The sequence below is a fragment of the Nyctereutes procyonoides genome, unplaced genomic scaffold, assembly GCF_905146905.1.
Source record: "Nyctereutes procyonoides isolate TBG_1078 unplaced genomic scaffold, NYPRO_anot_genome, whole genome shotgun sequence".
In the NCBI taxonomy this organism is placed as follows: domain Eukaryota; kingdom Metazoa; phylum Chordata; class Mammalia; order Carnivora; family Canidae; genus Nyctereutes; species Nyctereutes procyonoides.
The window spans coordinates 14,820,140-14,842,839 of record NW_026575025.1 but is presented as its reverse complement, the minus strand read 5'-3'; the positions used below and the strand labels follow the sequence as shown (position 1 = coordinate 14,842,839).

Sequence of the window (22,700 nt, the reverse complement as noted above, 5' to 3'; positions counted from 1 at the left end):
CTCTCTTCCCCTATGTTCATCTGTCTTCTTTCTTAAATTCCACACATGAGTGAAATCATATGATATTTGTCTTTCTCTGATGACTTATTTCACTCTGGCTCCATCCATATTGTTGCAAATGGCAAGATTTCATTTTTGATGGTGAGTAATATTCCATTACATGTATGTACCACATCTTCTTTATCCATTCATCAGTCAATGAACACTTGGGTGCTCTCCATAGTTTCCTTATCGTTGATAATGCTGCTATAAACATCGGGGTGCATGTACCCCTTCGAATCTGTATTTTTATATCCTTTGGGTAAATACCTAGTAGTGCAGTGTTGGGTTATAGGGTAGCTCTATTTTTAATTCTTTGAGGAACCCCCACACTGTTCTCCAGAGTGGCTTGCATTCCCACCAATAGTGCAAGAGGGTTCCCCTTTCTCTGCATCCTTGCCAATACCTGTTATTTCCTGTGTTGGTAATTTTAGCCATGCTGACAGATATGAGGTGGTATCTCATTGTGGTTTTGACTTGCATTTCCCTAATGAAAGTGATGTGGAGCATCTTCTCGTGTGCTTGTTGGCCATCTGGATGTCTTCTTTGAAGAAATGTCTATTCATGTCTTCTCATTTCTTGACTAAAATATTTGTTTTTTAGTTGTTAGGTTTGATAAGTTCTTTATAGATTTTGGGTTTTTTTAAGATTTTTTATTTATTCATGAGAGACACAGAGAGAGAGAGACAGAGAGAGAGAGAGAGAGAGAGAGAGGCAGAGACACAGGCAGAGGGAGAAGCAGGCTCCATGCAGGGAGCCCGACACAGGACTCGATCCCAGATCTCCAGGATCCCACCCTGGGCTGAAGGCAGCGCTAAACCGCTGAGCCATCGGGGCTGCCCTCTTTATAGATTTTGGATACTAACTAACCCTTTATCAGATATATTGTCTGCAAACATCTTCTCCCATTCCACAGGCTTCCTTTTAGTTTTGTTGAATGTTTCCTTCACTGTGCAGAAATTTTCTTCTTGATGAAATCCCAAAAGTTTATTTTAGCTTTTGTTTCCCTTGCCTCTGGCAATGTATCTAATACGAAGTTGCTATGGCTGAAGTCAAAGAGGTCTCTGTCTGTTCTCCCCTAGGATTTTGATGTTTACTGTTCCACATTTAGGTCTTTCATCCATTTTAAACTTGCTTTTGTGTATGGTGTAAGAAAGTGGTCCAGTTTCTTCTTCTGCATGTGGCTGTCCAGTTTTCCCAGCACCATTTATTGAAGAGACTGTCTTTCTTCCAGCGGATACTTTGTCCTGCTTTGTGAAAGATTAATTGACCATATGGTTGTGGGGCCACTTCTGAGTCTTCTATTCTGTTCCATTGATCTATGTGTCTAGTTTTGTGCCAGTACCACACTGTCTTGATGACCACAGCTTTGTAGTACAGCTGGAAGTCCAGAATCATGATGCCTTCCAGCTTCGGTTTTCTTTCTCAGGATTGCTCTGGCTATTCAGGGTCTTTTGCAGTTCCACACAAATTTTAGGATTCTACACTGTCATTTCTGACCTTCATTTTACCAGTTTACAAAATGGGCTGAATAACACCTACCTCACAGGCCTGTTGTAAGGGTCCGTGGTTCCCCTACAGATGATAGTTCTTTACAAACTGTACAGGGCTGTGCATATGAGGAGCCAGCACTACTCTTGCTCATTCAGGCATTCATAACATGCCTATTATTGGTGTCTGGGGGCCTTCTGCATCTGTCACAGGTGATATTCTGCTGGTGGGTGCCCTATAAACTCCTGGAGGCAGGAGACCATGACTTCCCCTCTTTTCCACATGACTGACCCTGGCTCACATGCACTAGTGTTTAAGGTGAGCTGGTTGATTGGTTGGTAAGGAAAAAAGTTTTCCTTCTGGGTGTCACAGAGCCAGTGGCATGGGCCAGGTGGCCTCCAGAATGTGACCAAGGGATGGTCCCCAGCCTGAGGGTGCCGAGGCACTGTCCCAGCAGCAAGGGTGGGTGGAGAGGGGAGATTCTGAGTCTCGGGAATTCTGTGACACTTCTGTGCTCAGGACTGCCACCCAGTCCCACCTTAGCAACAGAAAGATATTTTTAGGTGTTTTCCCTTCTTGAGAAGGGGAGAGGAAGGTGAGATCTTGGTTTCAGCACGTTCTCACCTCTGACCCAGGAGAGATGTTGTTAATTCCAACTGCTCCCTTCCAGTGCTGCTCAGGGAAGACCCAGGACAGACCACAGGGAAGGCTCAGCAACTCTCCACAACCCACCCTAGATGTCGGGCAGTTTTCACCCATCCCGTATGAAATGACAACTCTACAGGCAAAACAGTGAACCAAGTTGCATCTGTTCCATGGAAAGCTTTTGTCCTTTTACTCTAAAATTCTGTCCCTCTTTCCTTTTGGGTGTCACATATCCTTTCTAGATACTGGCAAGAACACTGGTAATCTCTTTAAATGAACTGCTTTGAGGAGGCAGAAAATTAGATGGGTTCAGTGGTTAGTTTTTACCCTGCTGCTCTGTGGACTCCAAGTGGTTTAGAATCCTTACTCTGGGGAGTGGGGCACAAGCACTGGCCCCCTCCCTCCAACAAAGGCAGGGTTTAAACCCAGGAGTGAATGAGGTCCTTAAAGTCATCACTCCTCCCCCTCTGTTTCTCCCTCAGAGCGAAAAGAAGGCTTCAGTGTCCGGTGTGCATACTCCCCTTGGCAGGGACCTGTGATACAGGTGGCCCTCCTCTGCCCAGACTCCCCGTCTTCTGCTTCCTCACTCCTTCTTTCACTTCCTTGGACTCTCAGACCAGGTCATAGCTGGCAGTGTCCTCAGCAACCGTGTCTGCCTCCCAAATATGTCTGTCTGAGTGGAGGAGGCCAATGTGTGCGGAAGAGAAGGGACTGAAGAAGAGAAAGAGAATAGCAATTGCATGGGGTGAGGGAGGTGACAGCAGAGCCTCCGAGGACCCCTGTATTAAGTCCATGTCCTCCTTGGGGACATCCCTGAGCTCCCCCTCACTTTGCAGACCTCTCCTAGCACTGGCCCTTCTCCCCCTTTCGAGGTGTCAGGAGGGCAGGACACTGGTCTTAACTCACCTCTGTATTCTCAGCCCCTACACTTGGTGCTCATCATAAATGCATAATAATCACCTGTTGGACTGAAGAGCAAATTTCTCTTGCTTCTCCTATTAGCCTCTAGGCTCCTTGACACGGACTCTGTCTGATCCCTATTTCCATTCATTTTTGGAGAGTGTCACAGTCAGGAGAAGCCATATTATGCTGCTGTCACAAATAGCTCTGGCTTAACACAATAAAGATTTATCTCTTCCCTGAGTTCATCTGCCCTGGGAGCTCCTCTCCCCATCATCTGCACTCAGGGACCCAGATGGACGAAGCAGCCTCTGTCTGGAATATTGCGAGTCACTGTGATCAAGAGAGAAAGGTGCCTGGGTTCTCTGAAACTAAATGCCTCCACCTAGAAGCTGTGTATTTCCTTCCAGTCACATTTATTTAGCAAAAACAAGTCATGCGGCCACAACAAATATTAAGGCACCCAGAATGAGAGAGCTGGAACCATGGGCAGATCTCAATCACTGGGGCAGCCACAGGAGGATACAGGCAGGCTTTGGAGATGGGCTAACTTGGACCTGAACCCCTGCTCTGCCAACTAGCAGCCGTGTCACCCAAATAATCCCTCTACTGCTCAGAGCCTTGCTTGTCTTGTCCATAAAATAAACTCTCAGGAATTATCAGAGCATCCTTGTGAGTATAAGAAATAACATTTTTGAAATGCTTGGAAAAAAGAAAATCCTCAAAAACAAAACAAGTCTATTATAAGCTCTTGTTAACCTGGTACCTGGCAGTGTGAAGCAGGGTGGAGCTTAGTCACTATGAATTCCTGGGTGGTGCCTCCAGTCATGGAAAACTTGCCTAACAGCCTATGGGTACTCTTTGCTTTTTCTTTGCAGCAAGTCCAGCACTCTGTCCACCGATGTGGGTCAGATATAGCACAAAAAATGGCTCAGAGGCCCCCCAGGAGACACGTGAGCATCATCACCCCAAGAACCAGGAGGCTCAGAGCTTTTGCAGACCCACAGAGAATTTGCTGCATCGTCTGCAAACTGGCTCCCCGTGGTGAGAAGCGTGTCTGATAGCTCTCGGAGCACAGAAAAAAAATGCCCTGTTAAACTGCTAAAAAATGAACTGTTCATTGTGACTAGTTTATACATCTTATTTTTAGGAAAACATTTTAGAAAAATAGCTTTATAACAAATCACACTACAGTGCTTTGGATCAAGTTCATGTGCATTATTCCAGTATAATTCATGCCAAACCCTATAAGATTGGTAACAGTGTCATTATTCCCATTTTATAGGTAAGGAAACTGAGGCAAGGGGAGGTGACCATCTTGTCCCATGTCTTACAGTAGCAAGAGAGGCCAGGATTCAAATGCTGACTTCTGTCTCTGCAGCCTGCACTGAACCTGTTAATGCCAATGATAGGGCTGACTTTTTAATTTCATTGTCTGATCTGGCAGATTCATTCATCAATCTTCTGGGCCCTAGTAAACTCATCATCTGACAGCTGAGTGCTTTTCCCCAAAGTGTTTGCTTAGGCCAACCCCACACAGTGCTTCTATAATCCATGTATTTCTCAGCTACATTAATAGCAATTGTTCGCGTGGCCAAAGAGAAAGCCTCCACAGCCAGAAATGGCCCAGGGTCATAACTGACACCAGCTCATCAGCCGAGGCTGAGGGACAGGAAATGGCAGGTGAGTTCCAATCTATGAGTAAAGAAGGTTGTGCTGCTTCAGCTCTGCCTCACACTAGCTGTGTGTTCTTGGGCAAGTCACTTGCCTTCTCTAGAGAAAGGAGGTAGTTTAAGTACATGCTTCTCCTAAACGTCCTTTCCATGTAATATAGCACAAAGATTGAGAGGAGGGCTTCTGGGGTCAGAGATGAGAAATCAAGTCCTGGCCTTGCCTCACCTAGGGGCCCTTGATTTAGGACATCCTTCACTTCTCGGAGTGAAGTTCCCTCAACGACAATTGATAATCAGAGATTTTGGGGATGTCCTCAGGGGCTGCAGTGAGCAGGCTTACGCAGGCTCCATGCAAATGCATAAGTGTCATCATCATCTCCCAAGCCTTTGTCTCCCAGGCCCTCCAAGCACCATGTCTGCAGCTCCCGCCAGCAATGCGGTGTTTGTCGTCATCCCACCCAGCAATGCCAGTGGCCTCCGCCCACCTCCGGCCATCCTGCCCACCTCCATGTGCCAGCCTCCTGGGGTTTTGCAGTTTGAGGAGCCACTGGGGGTACAGACACCAAGGGCCATCCAGCTGCCTGATCTACGGCCCATGGAGATGTTCCTGACTGGAGAGCCCAAAGCTTTAGGGGTAAGAGCCTCCCCAGGCCCTCTGAGGCATGTGTGTATGCAGAGGTGCCAGGCAGGGAGAGAATGGCTCCAGCACAAGAGCATTCACCACCTCAGAGGGGAAGAGACAATCCCTAATACTTAGTGGAGACTTGAGGATTCAGCTGCATACCAGACAGATGGGCCCATCCTCCACAGGGCTCAGAGAGAGCACACCAGCAGACAAATGACTAAAATAATCCCAAGCAGGGTAATGAGATTGAACATGATGGATGTGGGAGGGGCAACAAGCAAGGATGATCAGACAGGTTCATTTAGGCTAAAACCTGGATGCTGAAGCCAAGGGTAGATGGGGAGCAGAGGGGAGTGCTCAGAGGATGAAGGAACAGCTGATGCAAAGGCCTTGAGGTGGGAATTCGAACTGTTCAAGGACAAACTAAAAGGTTAACATGGCTGGGATGTAATGAGCAAAGGAAGGGGGGAGATGAGATGGAGTTGGAGTGATCCATGAAAGATGTCCCATAAGGTCTTTGCCAATCTCAGATGGCCTTGAGAACAGTTCTCTGGGCAAGAAGAAAATATCAAATAGACAGAGAGATAAATATATTCAGCCTTATACATTACAAATATAGTTTCTTCAGTTTGTCCTTTGGCCTTAGTTCCTCCAAATGGAGGATGGAAACATAGCTTAGGCAATAGTGATGATGACCTTGGTGATGGTGATGCTTATGATGATAATGGTGCTGATGCTGATGATGATGGTGGTGGTGACGATGGCTGCAGCACCCCTGAGAGGAGCACACACAGAGCCATGGAATGTGCATGCATTGGTTCCTTAGATTCTCATCACCACTTTGTGAGACAGGACCACAGTTCCCTTTGGACAGATTAGGAAGCAAAGGCTGGTCAAAGTCCAAGGCCACACAGTTGCTAAGGGGCATCCTGTTCCCCAGGATGGCCTAACTATACGGTTCCACTTTCAACCCCCTGCTTGGTAGCATCCAGGAGCTCTGGCTTGAATACACTAAAGACCGCACCATGTCCCCTGGTGTGTGAAGGGATTAGAGACAGTGAACAGAGGTGGTGTCATCAGCCATTGGACTCCTGAAGCCTCAGAGCAGACCAGGAAACCCATGATCTCCAGAGGGATTTGGTAAGACAATTATAAATTGCTGGAAAACACAGAATGTGGAAACTACAAATAGGTGTTTGGGAGTGTCACCCAGTAGAGGAACACCAGCTTTAGAGTTAACTGGCCTGCCCCTTCATCCTAGGTGACTACAGACAAGTTACTAAACATCTCTGAGTCTCAGTTTCCTTGTCTCCAAATTAGAATAGAAATACCTCCTTCATCATGTTAGGATTAAAGGAGATAATGTCTATAAAACATACAGCACGTTGCTCAGTGTAGACGGGCATGTGGGCAGAGGCAGCTATGTTCTCTGATCTGTGGTCACAGCAGTGGGGTTGTCCAATAGTAGGAGAAGAGCCTGTAGAGGGGAGCAGTGCTGGTGGCTGGGACACCATGCCACCTAAGCAAGCTGCAAAGATGAAAGACATGCAGCTCAAGAGAAAATGGGACAGAAGATTCAAAGTGGCCATGCCATAAATGTCTAACTTCCCAGCACACTCAAGTCAGAAAGATAATGCTTCTTCCACATGACTCCCCAAAAAAATGATTCTGGCTGTTTACAGTGAGAACTGCCAGTAGTACACAGACCACAATGGCTTGAGTGTCTGTGCACCTCCTCATTGATGGGGCTTGTTGAGAAATCAGGAGCTGGAAAGAGTTCCCGGATTAGGCAGAGGTTGAATGTGGGGTCCTCCAGTGTCCCCACTCAGTTCTAGAATTCAATCCTTACCAAAAAACATACAAAAAACATATGGCATTACTTACCAGAAGCCCACATGGCCCCTTCCTTGGGAAAACCATCCTACTTCTGGGAAATGGATCAGTGGGGTGCTGATCTGCGTCCAGATGTCAGCTGGGTAGGAGGCAGCTCCAGCACCTAGCTAGCATGAATCAGTGATAGATGCTCAAATGAGAAAGCTAACAAGGGGTGGTGGAAAGGGGGGTTGGTGTGACTGGGTGATGGGCACTGAGGGGGGCACCTGACGGGATGAGCACTGGGTGTTGTTATATGTTGGCAAATCGAACTCCAATTTAAAAAATATATATACAAAAAGAAGAAGAAGAAGAAGAAGAAGAAGAAGAAGAAGAAGAAGAAGAAGAAGGAGGAGGAGGAGGAGGAGGAGGAGGAGGAGAAGAAGAAGAAGAAATGAAAGCTAAGGAAACCAGGTAGCAACAACACAGCGATGCTTGGGATCTATGGGTCAGAGCACAAAGATGCAGACCCGTAAAGACATGGAAATAGGTGGGGGTGGGGGGTCTCGTGGATGTGGGAGCTGATTTTCCTTCTTTAGACAGTCTTTCAGGGTTGCTACGTGGATGTCTCCTCAAAAGAACGGAGTCGAGTTTACTTCCCAGAGGCTGAGGGGTGGAGGGGGGCCGGCCTGCCAGCTTGGCTGAGCTGCGCGGTCCACGCAGACAGTGCAGATCCTCATCGGCCTCATCCACCTGGGCTTCTGCAGCTCCTGGCCCGCCATGGCCACGCAGGGATGCTCTTCACTGAAGGCGGCGTCCCCTTCTGGGGAGGAGCCTGCGTGAGTGCCCGGGCTGTCGGGGCTCACCTCCCGCTCTGCGCCCGCCATACCACATTCTCTTGGGCACAGCGGACCTAGGTCTAAATCTAAGTCCTAACTGCAAACCCTAATCACACACCTATGCTAGGCGCCACTCCTGCCTAGGAAAAGCTCCCAGGAAAGAGCCTGGCACAGAGAAGGTTCCCAAAACAGACGGATGCAGGGGTGAGTGCAGGGATAAGAGATACTAACCACCCCGTACAACCTGGATACTAACCTCACCCTGCAGCCAAACCCCAGCCTGCAGAAACCCTTCAACCGCCCCCTCCCATGGGTCTTAGCCCACCAAGAGCTCTGTCCTCTAGGGGTCTGACCAGCCCTGAAGCCCCCCAATCCATTCCTCTGCCCATACCCTGGCCAGCCTGGCCACCCCCACCCTGTCCCCTGCAGCAGAATTGGGGAGCACATGATTAATGGCAAATCTCCAACATCAAGAGAGCACTTCAGCGTTTACACAGCCCTGTCTACACCTGAGTCTCCCAGCCACCCTGGGAGAGCAAAGGCTTGGGAGCAAGGTCAGTGGGGTCTGAATCCCAGCTCCACTGCCACCACATGTCACCATGGAGTCCCTTAGCCAAGTTACCCAATCTCCAGCCCTGGCTTCCTCATCTAAGAAGCATAGTCCTGGCCCAGCCTACCCCAGAGTTTGGGGAAATTAGAAGTAAGGCATGTGAGAGCTAGTTACTAACCCTGGATTTGCAGCAAACAGTGATATCACTTTGTAACAATGCCCCCTTTAGAGAGGGCTAGGTTTGCATAACATGTGAATGATGTCACTGAAATCATTCACTTTGCCAGCTATGGCCTGAGTTCCCTGGACGGGCCTTCTAGTAATCAGGGGACACCTTTACAGACAGATCCAGAAAGCAGGGCAGGTGATAGCCAAGAGGCTGCTGCCCTCTCCCTACCTGGTGTCCTGGGCGAAGAGTCACTGGGGTCCCCCTTCCCCCCCACAGTTTGTCATCTCTGGGTCCCTCTCAGTGGCAGCAGAGAAGAGCCACACCAGCTGCTTGGTAAGTCTTTTTTATTTATTTATTTATTTATTTTTTATTTATTTATTTACGATAGTCACAGAGAGAGAGAGAGAGGCAGAGACACAGGCAGAGGGAGAAGCAGGCTCCATGCACCGGGAGCCCGACGTGGGATTCGATCCCGGGTCTCCAGTATCGCGCCCTGGGCCAAAGGCAGGCGCTAAACCACTGCGCCACCCAGGGATTCCTGTTTGGTAAGTCTGAATCGGGTACCCAGGACTACTCCACTCTGCCCCTCCCATCCCATCTGTTCACTCATTCAACAAACATTTCCTCGGGCCTGCTGAGTGCTCCCAGACATGGGACAGGAGGAACCAAGATAATTTCACAATACAGGGCAGAAAGTGAGGGTCCCCAGACCAAGTGCTCATGATCATTCAGAGAAAGGGAAGACCAGAAAGGTCTCTTGAAAAAGGAGAGGATAAGCTGGGCATTGGTGGAAGAACAGGATTTGAAAATACAGAGGGAAAACGAGCAGGCAAGGAGGGGCCATGGGCAGGGTTGCTATGAAAACCATATGGGGCTCCCTCTGACCAGGGCAGAGCTCTGGGAAAGCAAGTGGAGAGATGCAGTAGGTCCACATGGCAGAGGCTTGGACCCCTCTGCAAGTCACGAGAAGCAATGAGGGCTGTGAACTGAGGTGCATCCAGCATGCAGCAAGCTCCAGGCTCAGAGAACACAGCAGTGAAGGTCAAGTCCCTGCCCTCCTGGAGCTTACACTCCGGTGTCTGGTAAGACACCCAAACTCAACTAACAAAGTAGTTGCAGAGCATGAAGAGTGTCACAGGGGAAGCACACGGGGTAGTGTGGGAGTCATTCCTCTCAGAACGAACAGTTTAGGGTCCCAGGGCAGGTGCCTCTGAGCTCGCTGTTCAGAGGGAGACAGTCACAGAGGATCCTGGGCGCCAGCATCCCCGGTGGGAAGAGCCTGGGCATCAGGACAGAAGGAGTCAGGGCAGTTTACAGGAGGCGAAGGAGGTAGAGAGGGTGCAACTCGGCTGAGAGGGAGAGGGGAGAGAGATGAATCAGAGCTTAGAAGGGACCTTGGGATTTATTTTAAGGGACTTTATCTAAGGGAGGCCACTGGGAGTGGAAGTGGATATTCCTTGTCCTATTTGCATTCTTGGGAGCTGTCCAGTGCTGGGCACCTGGTGAAGAATGGATCATAACCGGATGGAACTAGACTCAGGAACCCCCAGGCCATAAAGTCCAGGAGTGCTGGGACCTGACCTTTGTCCCTAATGCTCACTGTGGCTGGAACAATGCCTGGCTGCAGCAGCTACTCAGTAGCACTTTGTTGGATTAATTAACCAATTAACTGATTTCCTGTGAGGCCACTCTGGTCTCCATTACTTCCTCAATGTCATTTAAAAAAAGAAGAAAGAAAAGAAAAGAAAAAGAGGAGTCAGGGATCTTTGAACCTGAGCAGGTCCCGCAGCCCCAGCTCCCTGCAAGTGGTCCCCAGTATAGAGCCAAGGCTTAGTTAGCCACAGGTTCCCGCCACTGGGTCAAGAGTATCGAGTTCTGGCTGCAAAGGGAGCCTTGAGTGGTGGCCTGGACCACCCAGGGATCCCCTCGCTCTGCCCACCTGGGACCTCACAGAAATGACCCCATCACCTCTCCAACTCCAACCTCTCCTCAGTGTCCCAGCAGAAGGTCTCCCTGACTCCTGCCCCTGGGGCAGCTGCAGCTGCAGGGTGCTCAGCCTGGGGTGGGGGGTACGATGTGAGCCTGGAGCTCGCTGCACACAGCACCCAGAGAGGCCATGAAGGAGATCGGCCCTCTCCCAAGATGACAGAGTAAGGAAGGCTTCAGGGCAGCCCCTGAGGCCCGGGGTAGGGAAGGGACACGGGAGAAGGAAGAGGAGTCCGGAAGCACACCGCTCCCATGGCAGGGTGGCCACGGAGCCCTGGGCACAGGACCCCAAGGCAGGGAGGGCTATTGCCTCCGTCCTTTCCTCTTTCTCCTCCTGGCTTCTTCCCTCTGCTCCTTTTCTTCATGTCTGTCTCCCTCCTGCAGGTGAGGAGCAGCCTGGGGATGAACGTTCTAAGCGCCCTGGGGGCCTTTGCGGGGACAGCCATTCTGCTCTCGGACTTTGGTGTCACTAGCTGGGTGTGTTGTCAGACACCTCAGGAGTGGGAATGCTCAGAGGATGTTAGAGCCACATCAGGAGGCGGCGGGCGCCCTGCGGCGGTGGTAGGCAGGAGGGTGTGACAGGGGAAGCCCCAGGGTCCTGGGCAGGGGCAGAACCTGTCAGTCCTGATAGCCCCACTGGCCTACCGGGGCTTGGGGAGAGAGCCCAGGAGAAGCGGCTGGGAGGCCGCAGGACCAGCTGCAGGTGGCCTGGCTCCAGCTCCAGCTCTGCCCCGTGGGGCTGTGGGACCTCGGGCAAGTTATGGTCTCTCGGGGCCCTTTCCTCCTGTACCCTAGAGTGCTGGGCTTGCCTTGACTGTGGGTGTGGGCCCCAGGATGCGGGCGGGGGCTCTCTGGCTGTGCTGACCGTCGTCACCACCCTGGAGTTCTTCACTGCGGTCATCACCTACTTTGGGTGTCAAGCCACCCACGCTCAAGCAGCACGGTGAGTACCGCCCTTGCCCCACGTCTGCCCCAACCGGGGCCTCTGAAGAGGGCTGCTGGCTGGGACGGCTCCTCTTCCAGCCTCTTGCTTCTTTCCTCGGGCTAGCAATGGAGAAGGACTGCGCCGCGAGACGCCTCCCCGGGTACCTCCCCACCCGCGCGCGCTCCTCGGCCTGGGGAAGACGGCGCCCCGCTCCTCGAGGCCCCAGGGGAGCGGCAGCGCCGAGGGCTGTTAGCCCGGTGCCGAGCAGCGGGCCGGCGCGCGGGGGACCAGCGGCTGTGCCGTGCATGGCTGAGCGGGACCCTCCCGGAGCTCACAGGCCTTGAAGCAGGTGGGGCCAGTGCAGAGGCAGCACGACGACGACTCGGGGAAATTAGCTTAGTTTCCCCAAATCTGGAGAAGACTGAAGACGGAAAAGCGGCAGAGGAGCTGGTGATGGAGTGACACCGGCCCCACGCGGGAAATGCAGCCACGACACCAGGGCGCGGGTGCTGCTCCGGAGCGGACTTTTTGCAAACTGGAGATGAGGCCGCTGAAAGGCTTTGCGCAGAGGAGTGCGTGCTCACAGGGAACGAAACCAACCCGGAGGGTTCCCCTTGAACCTTAAACCGCCCCCCACTCCCCAGAGGGAGCCAGGGCAGGGGAGGCCCAGGGAGAAAGGACGCCAGAACTTCAGCTCCTAGAGAATCGCGGCTTCTGTCTGTTCTGTTCACTGCTGTACTCGCAGCGCCTGGTCATCGTTGGACCTCGTAGGTATTTTTGAAATATTCGATCCTACAGATGAGTCAGGCCAATTCACTTCGGGGTTCATTCCTAGGGCGCTGTCCTCAGAACGTCCACAGGGGGACACGGCTGCAAGGCCGCCTGGAGGCGCCAGCGCCCTCCAGGATATCAGGGTTCTCTTTATCTTTGCAGCCCGTGATTTTCCTGCCCAGCCTCTTGAGTACGGACTTCAGCATCCCCAGCCCCGCAGCCTCTCCACCGCCTGCCTATGACAATGTGGCGTATATGCCTGAGGAGTCATCGGAGTAGAGGCCTCCCCGCGGTTGGAAGCCAGCTTTCCTCCTGTGGGCCCAGCCTCTCCCCCCACCCCATCCTCACTACTGTGGCGCCCGAGTGAAGCCTTCCCCAAAGACATCCCCACACATCTCCCTCGGTGGCTTCCTTTCTAAAAGAGCTAGTGGATGTCAAGGAACCGTCCCCCAGCGTCCTGGGCCCCATTCCCCTTCTAGGAATGTCCCCATGTGCTCCTCTGTATTTCTCTCTGGTCAACAGGAGGCAGCCAAGGCCTCATTGGCAGACAGGTTCAATGGCTGCCCTCAAGCCTTGGGAAGACCATTAAGCTCAGCAGCCCAGAATCCTCCAGAAAGGAGTACTAAGTCCAAGCGCTGAGGCCACACAGCTAGCTGTGGCCTGACCTCTGGGTCTGCAGGCTCCAAGACCAGCTCTGTGCTTTGTCATCTGCTGCTCAGTTTTCCTGGAAACCAAAGCATTAACTAGATGGCATTTAAGGCCCTTCCAGTTCCCCAGGGATCCCTGAAGTCCTGCTCTAAGTAAGGGAATATTCTGGAAAAGCTTGTTTTCCTTATCTGTAAAGTGGAGTTGCTATTGACTCCAGCACTGCTCACCTGCCAGGTTTGGGGAGGTTTCAGGGGAAGGCTAAAGCCAGCCCTCGGCACCCCATCAGCATCCACAGGTACACAGTCCTGGCGGTCCCTCCCTCTCTCACTCTCCCCCTCTGGGGAGCAGAGCTGCCTCTGAAGGTGACCACCCACGGGGCTGGGGCAAAGGAGACACAATGTCAAAAGTCCTGGTGGATGGTTCTTCTCCATACTGTGGACGGAAATAAACTGTGTGGCTTACATTTTGAGCTGGTCTCATTGCAGTGACTTTTTCTTTTCAACCTCAGGGGCTACAAAGATCTGTTCCATATTTATCAGAAGACTTGGGTCCCATTGTCACAGAACCGAGGCATCTCTGGGAGCTGGGGTCTGTGTGGTGTGATCCTGGCACTTGGTCTGCCCCCACCTGAGTGCCAACAAGCAGGCATTCATAGGCCGTTCTACAATGGAGGACACGGGAGCTTGAAGAGGTCAAATAAAGAACCCAAGGGCACTGATCTAGTAAGAGGCAATGCTGGAATTTGAACTCAGCTCCAGCTAACATCAGAGTCTGTGTCTCACTGCATGGCTCCCCAGGTCCAAAACCCAAGTGCTCTCCATAAACCCTTTCTTTTCCTTCCTCCTGCTTCTTCATCCCAAGGACTGGGCCGGGGCTGCATTTCTCAGCACCCCCACTTCTTCATTTAACGAACTCCTGCTCCTTCAAAACCCTATTTTATTTTATTTTATTTTTAAATTTTATTTATTTATTTATTTATTTATGATAGTCACAGAGGGAGAGAGAGAGAGAGGCGCAGAGACATAGGCAGAGGGAGAAGCAGGCTCCATGCACCGGGAGCCCGATGTGGGATTCGATCCTGGGTCTCTAGGATCACGCCCTGGGCCAAAGGCAGGCGCCAAACCGCTGCGCCACCCAGGGATCCCTCAAAACCCTATTTTAATGTTGCCCCTTCTATGAGGTCTTCCCAAAGGCAGGTGGTTGGCTGGCACCATTCAGCTTTCCCTTTAAGGGAGCTCTGGTTCCCAGCTTGTGGGAGAGCAGAAGTGGAATGGGGTTACAACCAGCTTGGCTCTCAGAAGCAAGAAACGAGATTGGAGGACTTGGAGCAGAGAGTTTTTGCCCAATTAAATTTTCCAAGTGTGAAAATGTAGTATGTTCCATTCTCTCCAGGCTTAAAAGATTTGTCTTGACCCTGGAAAGCCCTCCCACCAGGAGGGCTTACTTTTCTCCTCTTAATGGAGTCTGCCTCCCCCCTCCTGCTCACTCTGCTGAAATCTCTCGGAGGCTGCTGTCATTGACCTCATTGTCACCAAGATCAATGGGCTTTTAAGAAGCTTTGTTTAAACAATAGCAGTTCCATCTCACATATAATCACCCCACCAATTCTCCCCGCCCTTCTCAACCCCATCCACTCGCTCCACCCTCCTTCCAGCTCCTCTGGACCACTGTCACTTCTCACCTGTGTTTATGACATCAGTCTGCGGACCTTCTAGCCTGTGTCCCCAGTGTTCAGCTGACCAGGCCACCTGTCAGCTAGATAACAGCCAGAGGGATTTACCTAAGGCACAAAAGCCATGGTGCTACTGCTTTGCCACTTGGGGTTCTCCTTTGCCATGAGGCTAAAGTCCAAATGTTCCCACAAGGTTAACAAAGCCCTGGAGACAAAGCCTGCTGCCCTCTTTTGTCTCCTCCCACCTCTTCCAGCACCTGACCCACATTCGCAGCTGTGCTGAAGCTGGGAAGTCCTTCTCCATGGAGTGCAGTCCCCAGCCTGCCGCCCTTTCTCTTGTCTGTCCCACTAAACTCCCAACTGCTTTCAGATCTCAGTGTAAATGCCTCCTCCTCCAGGAAGCCTTCCCTATCCTCATTCTTCTCTCCCTGGTCTAGGTGAGGTGGCCTCTGTTGGGCTGTTCCCATACCACCTATCCAGGGTCATGTCCCTTCTCCACCAGAAAGTTGCCTGCCTCCCTGACCATCTCCACCGCGGGACTTTATCAGTCGCCTGTTGTTGCAGTGACAAATTACTATGAACTTAGTGTTTTCAACAACACGTTTATCACCCTACAGTTCTGGAGGTCAGAAGTCCTAAAATATTGGGTATTGGTAGGGCCACGTTCCTGGTGGAAGCTCTAGGGGAGAACCTGATTGCTGGCTTTTTCCAGCTTCCTGGGACTGCTGCATCCTTTGGTGTGTGACCTTGTCATCTATCTCCAAAGCCAGCAGCCCCACCCCTTCCAGTCACTCTCACTGGGTCTGCTCCCTTTGGGTCCCTGGTGGAGGGACCCCGTGATTATACGGGGGGCACCCGGTAGGCCAGGATACTCTCCCCCTCTCAGGATTCTTAACGTAATCACATCTACAAAGTCCTTTTACTATGGAAGGTGAAAAAGCCACAGGTTCCAGGATCAGGACGTGCACATGCTGGGAGCCGTTATCCTGCCTGTCACGTCCTCTGAGCTCCTCTGAGGCCAGGCAGATGGCCTCTACCCCACCCCTGGGCCTCCACACATAGCAGCGTGCCTGGCCCGTTGTGAGTGCTCAGTAAGGCTTCTGTGAATGAGTGAGTCAGTTAATGACCAAGGGTGCAGGATGGTCTGTGCGTGCGTGTGTTATATGTTGTATGTGACTGAATGGCAAAGCAGAAGCCTCTAACCTAGTGAAAAACCACAGCTTCTAGAAAAATGTTCATCCCATGATTAGGGAATTAAAGATGTGGCTGATTGGGGCACCTGGGATGCTCACCTGGGTCAGTGAAGCTGAGGCCATGATCCTGGGGTCCTGGGATCGAGCCCCACATTGAGCTCCCTGCTCAGTGGAGAGTCTGCTTCTCCCTCTTTCTCCCACTTGTGCTCTCTCTCACTATCTCTGTCTCTCTCTGTCTCTCTCTCGGGTAAATAAGTGAAATCTTAAAAAATAATAAAGATGTGGGTGATGAATAGGTGCAAAGCACCTGCTGACAGGTGCGCACAGCACGGGAGGTCACTGGGCATGAATCAGCGGGGAGACTGCGGTAGGTAGGTGGGTGTGCTGCCAGGAGAAGTGGATCTTCCAGAGCTGCTCATGGCCTGGCCTCACCTCTCACAGAAGGGCCGCCCAGTCCAGCAGGCCTGAGAGAAGGTGAGTCACCTTGCAGTGAGCACACGTGTGGTTGCCCTCTGCCTGGTTTTGTGCCTAATGTGGGACATGCATGACTCCTGGGCATGAGGAACCCCCGTTGAGTGCTTGGTGATGACACAGTTCGGGCCCCACTGTAGGCATTTTAATATGTTAGCTCACTGAACCCTCTCGCAACTCCCCCCAGAGCTATTGTTGTCTCCACTTTGCAGAGGGGAAAACCAAGGCTCACAGCCACAAAGTGATAGAATCAAGGTCTGAACTCAGGCAGCTCAGACCCAGAGTGGGCTCTGAAGTGCTCCGCCATGCTCACCAAGCTGACGTCGACAGGGTGGCCACCTGGAATGGCAGCTGGGCTCTGTCGGTACCCTCAGCCTAGCAACACGGAAGGAGGAGCCAGATGAACCACTAAGATCTGTACACTCCAAGAATGCAGCGCCATGCTCAGGGGCAGGGCAGGGACAGTGTGCTTAGGCCTCCAGCCAAATTGACTGATAAAGTTTGAGGGCCTGGATCCTGAGTCACATAAACCAACAGTAACAAGATGTTCCTGAGACAATCAGAGAAACATCAACATTGACCAGATATTTGAAACCTAGTATGTAGCAGAGGCTGGGCAAGAGGAGAAAGTCCTGTAGATGCACAGGGCACTTCCCTGAGCTTCAGGGCACCAGTGGGCACCAAAATGTCCTGTGGTTTGTTTAGTTGTGGCATATGGTCATAGTCTTTTTAAAGAGTCCTTATTTTTTAGAGATAATACTACGATGTTTACAAACTGTGGGATGCTGCTCCCCGATGGGGGAGGAGTAGGAGCAGGTACACAAAGGGGGTTGTGAACCCCTGACCATTGCAACCCTGGGGGATGGCATGTAGGTATCCACTGGACCATTCTCTCTACTTTGGGGAATGTCTGAAAGTATCCAAAACTAGAAAGATATTTTAGAAGGCTCACCCAGGGACTCTACGAAGGTTTACAAGCATCTTCACTCCATCGGTCCTGCTCTGTTAGCAGATTAAATGGTCAATGAGGTGGTTTGCCAAAGGACATTTCCAGCTGTAAAGAGGGTGCAAAGATTTCCACCTGCCTGGGTTGGGGAGTCCACTCACGCACTGCTGAGTACAAAGCAGAAGGTGGGGCCGGGAGAGAAAAGACCTAAAGTCTAATGTGAAAGGATGTTCTGATCTTCCAGCCCCATCTCCGAGGGGCTGAAGTGGGTCCAGGGAGCAGAGCATGGCTGGAAGCTCCAAGTGGAGGTCCCAGGGCCAGGTGAGTGATCCCCCACAGCAGGAACAAGGAGGGGAGTGTCTGTGGGCAGATTCTCCTGTAGCAGAGCCAGAGATGGGGTTCTTGGGCAACTGGTTGATGAGGGAGGTGCTCTCAAGAGACAAAGAGCAAAAAGCAGGATGAGGTAGGTAATGTAGAGGCCGAGAAAAATCAAGGCCATCCCACCTCAAGTTTAGCATCAGCACAAGTACAGCCATGTCAGGCCCCTGTGAATAAGAGCTGAACTTTACGGGAAAAACTGCAGAATGTCCTCAATGTCCTCGGCAGGGAATCCCATATCAGAAAGACAACAGAGCCCACACCCCTGGCAGAAAGTCCCATATTAAAATGAGAACAGAGCTCAATGCTCTTGAAAGCCCCACATCAATGTAAACAGAACTTGAGAAATTCCTCCACCCCTTCTGAAAATCCCCTAGACCAGCCTATAAAAAAACCAGCTGTAACCCACTTCGGGGTCAGTCAGGTACACTTGGACCCAAGCTCGAGCTTGTAAATAAACCCTCGTGTGTTTGCATCGGTGTCGGCTCCTTGGTGGTTTCTCGGATTCGCAATCTTGGGCACAACAGGTAAAACGAGCCGAGGAGAGATATGGTTTCATCCGACTGCTTCTGCAGCCTGATCCCACTGTCAAGGGGTGCTCAGGAGCACACACATGGTCCCTCCTTGAGGCAAGGAGACTGTCCTTTCATACTCCATGCCAGTCAGTCATTGGCTGTAGGCTAGGGGGGTGGATAATTAAACCCCCAGGAGGGAGCAGTTATAAGCCCTTAGCACCAAAGATGACACCAGCTGGCAGTAGGCACCCGACTCCCCAGGACCATGGGAAGTGGGGAGTACCAACAGCATTTACCTCAGCGAAGAGCTCACTCCCTAAAGCCCATCCTGCTGCCAGCTGAGAGGAGTCACAGCGATTTCCATTCCAATCCAGAAACTCATACACACATACCCTTAGGAGGAAGCAAGTCCCAAAGAGTGGAAAGGACTTGCCCAGAACCACTCAGGGACGGTATTACCAGAGTCCAGGCCTCCTGACTCCACCCCAGAGCGAGGCCTCTGTTTCCTGCGGGCCCCTGGGCTCCTTGTGGGGGACCCTCCCATTTTCTAACTGGCAGCCACTAAAACCCCATCCATTAGGGATGGCCCCAGCCTCCCACCAGCACCTCTGTCACATGGTGTGACTCAGTATCTCTCAATTCCTGTCAGTCTCTGCTTGACACACATGCGGACACGTGTATGCATGCACATATACACATGCACACACACTCATGCACACCAACACACATGCGCGTGTTGACACACACCCACATTGACACACAATCGCCACCCCCACCACAAGCACCCTCAGAAGCTAGGCCTCTCTGGCACAGACTGATCAGGGCCTTAGGTTTTCTCTGCTCCATCACAAACCTCTCATTGTCAGATCTCACTCACTATTGCCTGGGTCCCTGTGGTGTTCAGCTCAGACTCCCCAAATGACTCTCTGACCACCAGTTCAGTACACCCAGTCCTCTCCTTCCCTTAGCACCCCTTCTTTCCTCCCCGAGGAGCCCCAAATTCTCACACCCTTTTCCCCCATGATCACCCTGAGGACTATGAGGACAGGATCGGTCAAGTCTTAACAGAGAAATGGGTGAGGATCAAGTGGAGCCTGGGCAGTGGGATTCCAGGCATGTGGCAGAGTGATGTTTATTGAGCATTTGCTAGATGCCAGGCCCTGCACATTGCAAACATTATCCCATTTAATCCTTACAACACCCATCCCCACTCCCAGGAGAGGCACTAGCACCCCCACCCTCCATGTGACAAGGAGATAATGAGATGTTGTCAAACTGCCCAAGGTCGGACTCCTGGGAACAGAGCCAGGATCTGAGCCAGGCTTACCTACATCCAGCACTTATAATGTGGTCCACTCTGCTGGGGGCTGGAGGGGACTCCTCGCCTCAGTCCCTGCCGGCCCTGCCTTCCAGAAGCAGAAGGAACAAAGGGAATCTGGGCCCTGGCTGGGGATGCCAGACTAGCTGGGCCTGTGGGTCCTGAGCTGGCTGGAGGTGGGGGAGGGGCTGAGGCTAACAGCAGCCCTCCCACTGCCCCTCATTCTCGCCAACCCCCAATGTCAGCTCACCTCCACCCCAAGCAGCCTTGCACTGCTTTCTGGAGGGATGGAGGGCCAGGGCAACAGAGCATAAGCCTTCTACAGACTCAGAGTTCACACCCTCCTTGGAAACTGGGACCCTCTGGTTCGCCAAGTCCTGCCCTCAGCACCCCTCCCTCCTGGTGGCAGGACATCTCCAAAGCAGCTCCCTATCCTGGGAGAGAATTAAAGTTGGATGTGGTCCCCAGAGATCGCAGTCCAGTCGCCACCCCCACCACAATATGCACAGGAAGAAACCAATGGAAGGGGGAAAAAAGCCAAGGACCCCTAGAATCAGAGTTTGTTAGTTTAAGGTCACTTTGCCCAGAAGTATTCCTCATAGAACAACAGTAGAATCAATACACTTTGAGAAAAAAACTTCCCTGGCCAATTACGTTTGGGAAATGCCCTTACTACTACAATAGAGCACTCCTCTGCAGGAATTCTCAGGACACTTATTATGCTAAAGAGGGAGAAAAGTAGATATCCAGGGTTTCCCAAACTTATCTGACCATGGAACCCTTCTGCTGCTGATCTGTGAGGACAGTGTTCCATAGGACACACTTTGAGAAAGTCTTCCTTCCTTCCAGGCTTGGGTCCATGTTCTGTCCTCCCGAGTCTACCAGAGAAGTTGAGGTGTAGCCAGTGGCTACTGCGATAGGCCTCTGCCTCCAACTACATACCTCCATCCAGCTGGCTGTATCACGGGCACCCTGAAATGCTGGGAATTAAGAGGACAAATTTCCAAGCATAGCCAGGTCAGAGTCATACCACAATGTGTCTCTGGGCTCAGCTGCTGGAGTCCCCACCCTCCCCTATATCAGGACAGTCACTACAGGCCAGTAGAGCCATTTATCAGAGGGCCTAGCAGCCTGTCAGACCACTCAAGGGCCCAAATCCCAGGCACTTTCTGGCTGTGTGATTTTGGCCCTAGACCTCCCTGAGCCTCCACTTCCTCTTCTGTAGAATGGAGCCAACTTCCAGGGTTGGAGAGAGGTCAGCCTAGGGCAGAGCTGGTGCTCACCAACCCATGAGCTCTTGGATGCTATCAATTCCTTCCTGCCCCATCTGGGATTTCACTACCCAGGCCCCTTGTCCCCCCAGGCTTCCAAAGCTCTTCCTGCTACTGCCATCACCTCCATGGCAGGGAAACTGCAAAACAGAAGTATTCTAATACACCTTCCTGAATTCATATGGCTGGAATTAAAACGGAAGGGAATTCACTCCCCCCCACCCCACCCTGCCTTTTCCAGAAAGAGTAAGAACACCCTACCCACTTTGCTCGTGAGTACCATCCCCATGGAGAACTGTGTCCTGCCTCGATTCTCATAAACTGGCTCTCCTCTCCTCCTAACCCCATCCCACCCCAGTTCTCCTGGGAAACATCAGCTTTTCTCACCATCAGCAGGCACCCCCAGGCCCTGTGGGCCCCAGCTTAATATGCAACATAGTGACCAGGCGCCTCAGCAAGTGGTGCTTCCAGTCCCCAGCAAAGTTTTCTCTCAACCTCTTTCTCATGCTCTTATCTCAAATCCAGAGCGTTTACTTTCATTCACTGAGGCCACAGTACTTGCAGGACTTACGCCCATGTACTCTGGAGCTGGTCTGCCAGGCTTGAGTCTCAGCCCAGTCATTACCTTGGGCAAGTGGCTTAACCTCTCTGGGCCTCATCTGCAACATGGAAGCAAGCATATATTTATCTCAGAGTTGGGATGAGGACAACATCAGATGCTGCATGAAAAATGCTTATCCCATTGCCAAGAACAGAGAAGTCACTTGTAAATGTTGACCCATATGTAAATACAGACTTCTTGGCTCAGTGTTGGCTTCTAGTAGGTCCTCCGCAGAAGCTTCCCTCCTTCCTCTTCTCCAGCAGCCCAAACCCAGGAGGCATCATCAACGCCAGGTGTGATGTTCTTGCAATGGCTGGGAAGTTTGTCTGACCCTTTCTTCTAGCCCCAAAGGAATGGTGTCCTTGCAATGCCACCGAGGCTTCAAGCAGCTGTTTCTCCCCATGCCCAGAAGCCAGGTTGTTCTAGGTCAAATTAGGTTCAGGGGTTACTGGACAGGACAGCCTATTCTGGAAGGCCCTGAATCAGAGAACAGAGGTGATGGGCTGCTGAGTTCCACCCAGGTATGAGCCCCAGAAATGGGATGGCTCTGACCTGGCCTCTCTCCTTCATCTACCGCCGACGTCCTTGGGTCAAGTCCTGGCACCAGAAGCCTATGGAGCACCCGCAGTGATTCCCAGGCCGGAAGTGAGAGGGCTCCCGCCATGGCAACTCCCACCATGGCAGTCCCACAGACTGACCCAGCCTGGCCAGCTGATCCTGCCCCAGCTGCTGACCCCACTCAGCTTCCTACCTCCAGCCTGGCACCAGAAGAAGTCCAGGAAAAGGAACAGTCTTCTCATGGAGCTGGGTGTGAGTACCTGTTTCCTGGGACCATGGTGGGGGGAGGGGGAGGGGAGAGGGTTGCTGGGGAGCCCTGAGGAGGGAGGGAGATGAGGAAGCCTCCAGTGGAAAAGCCATTGAAGGGTAGGAGAGGCCATTACACCTGCACCAAGTCTGGCTCAGTGTCATGCTCCTAGGAAGTCTTCAACAGATCTCTCTCCTTTTCCCTTCCCTCCCCCTTGCCCCCACCATACCCCAGGAGGCCCCAGCAGCACCCCGGATGGAAGGAAGATTACTTGATTCCCACTGGCCTTTCCAAGGAGCCATTCTTGCCCTGCAGACCTACCAGGATCCCTTAGAAGGGAGGAGGTGGACTCAGCACAGCCAGTCGGCATAGGGCACCAAGCTCCCAATGCCGGCTGCCTGTTTCCTTCCCTCCCCCAGGCCTTCCATATTGTCCTTGCTCTACTCTGCCTGTTGTT

General features: G+C 51.9%; 1 protein-coding gene across 1 annotated transcript; it reads left to right on the top strand.

Moving 5' to 3' along the window:
* Positions 1 to 4,254: 4,254 nt before the first annotated feature.
* On the top strand, positions 4,255 to 13,542 carry MS4A15 (membrane spanning 4-domains A15). The gene is given in 7 exon segments (XM_055313859.1): positions 4,255 to 5,382; positions 7,909 to 7,945; positions 7,948 to 8,024; positions 9,020 to 9,076; positions 11,114 to 11,206; positions 11,563 to 11,676; positions 12,588 to 13,542. Coding segments are annotated over 7 exon segments (933 nt in total). The 5' UTR covers positions 4,255 to 4,944; the 3' UTR covers positions 12,705 to 13,542.
* Positions 13,543 to 22,700: the final 9,158 nt, after the last annotated feature.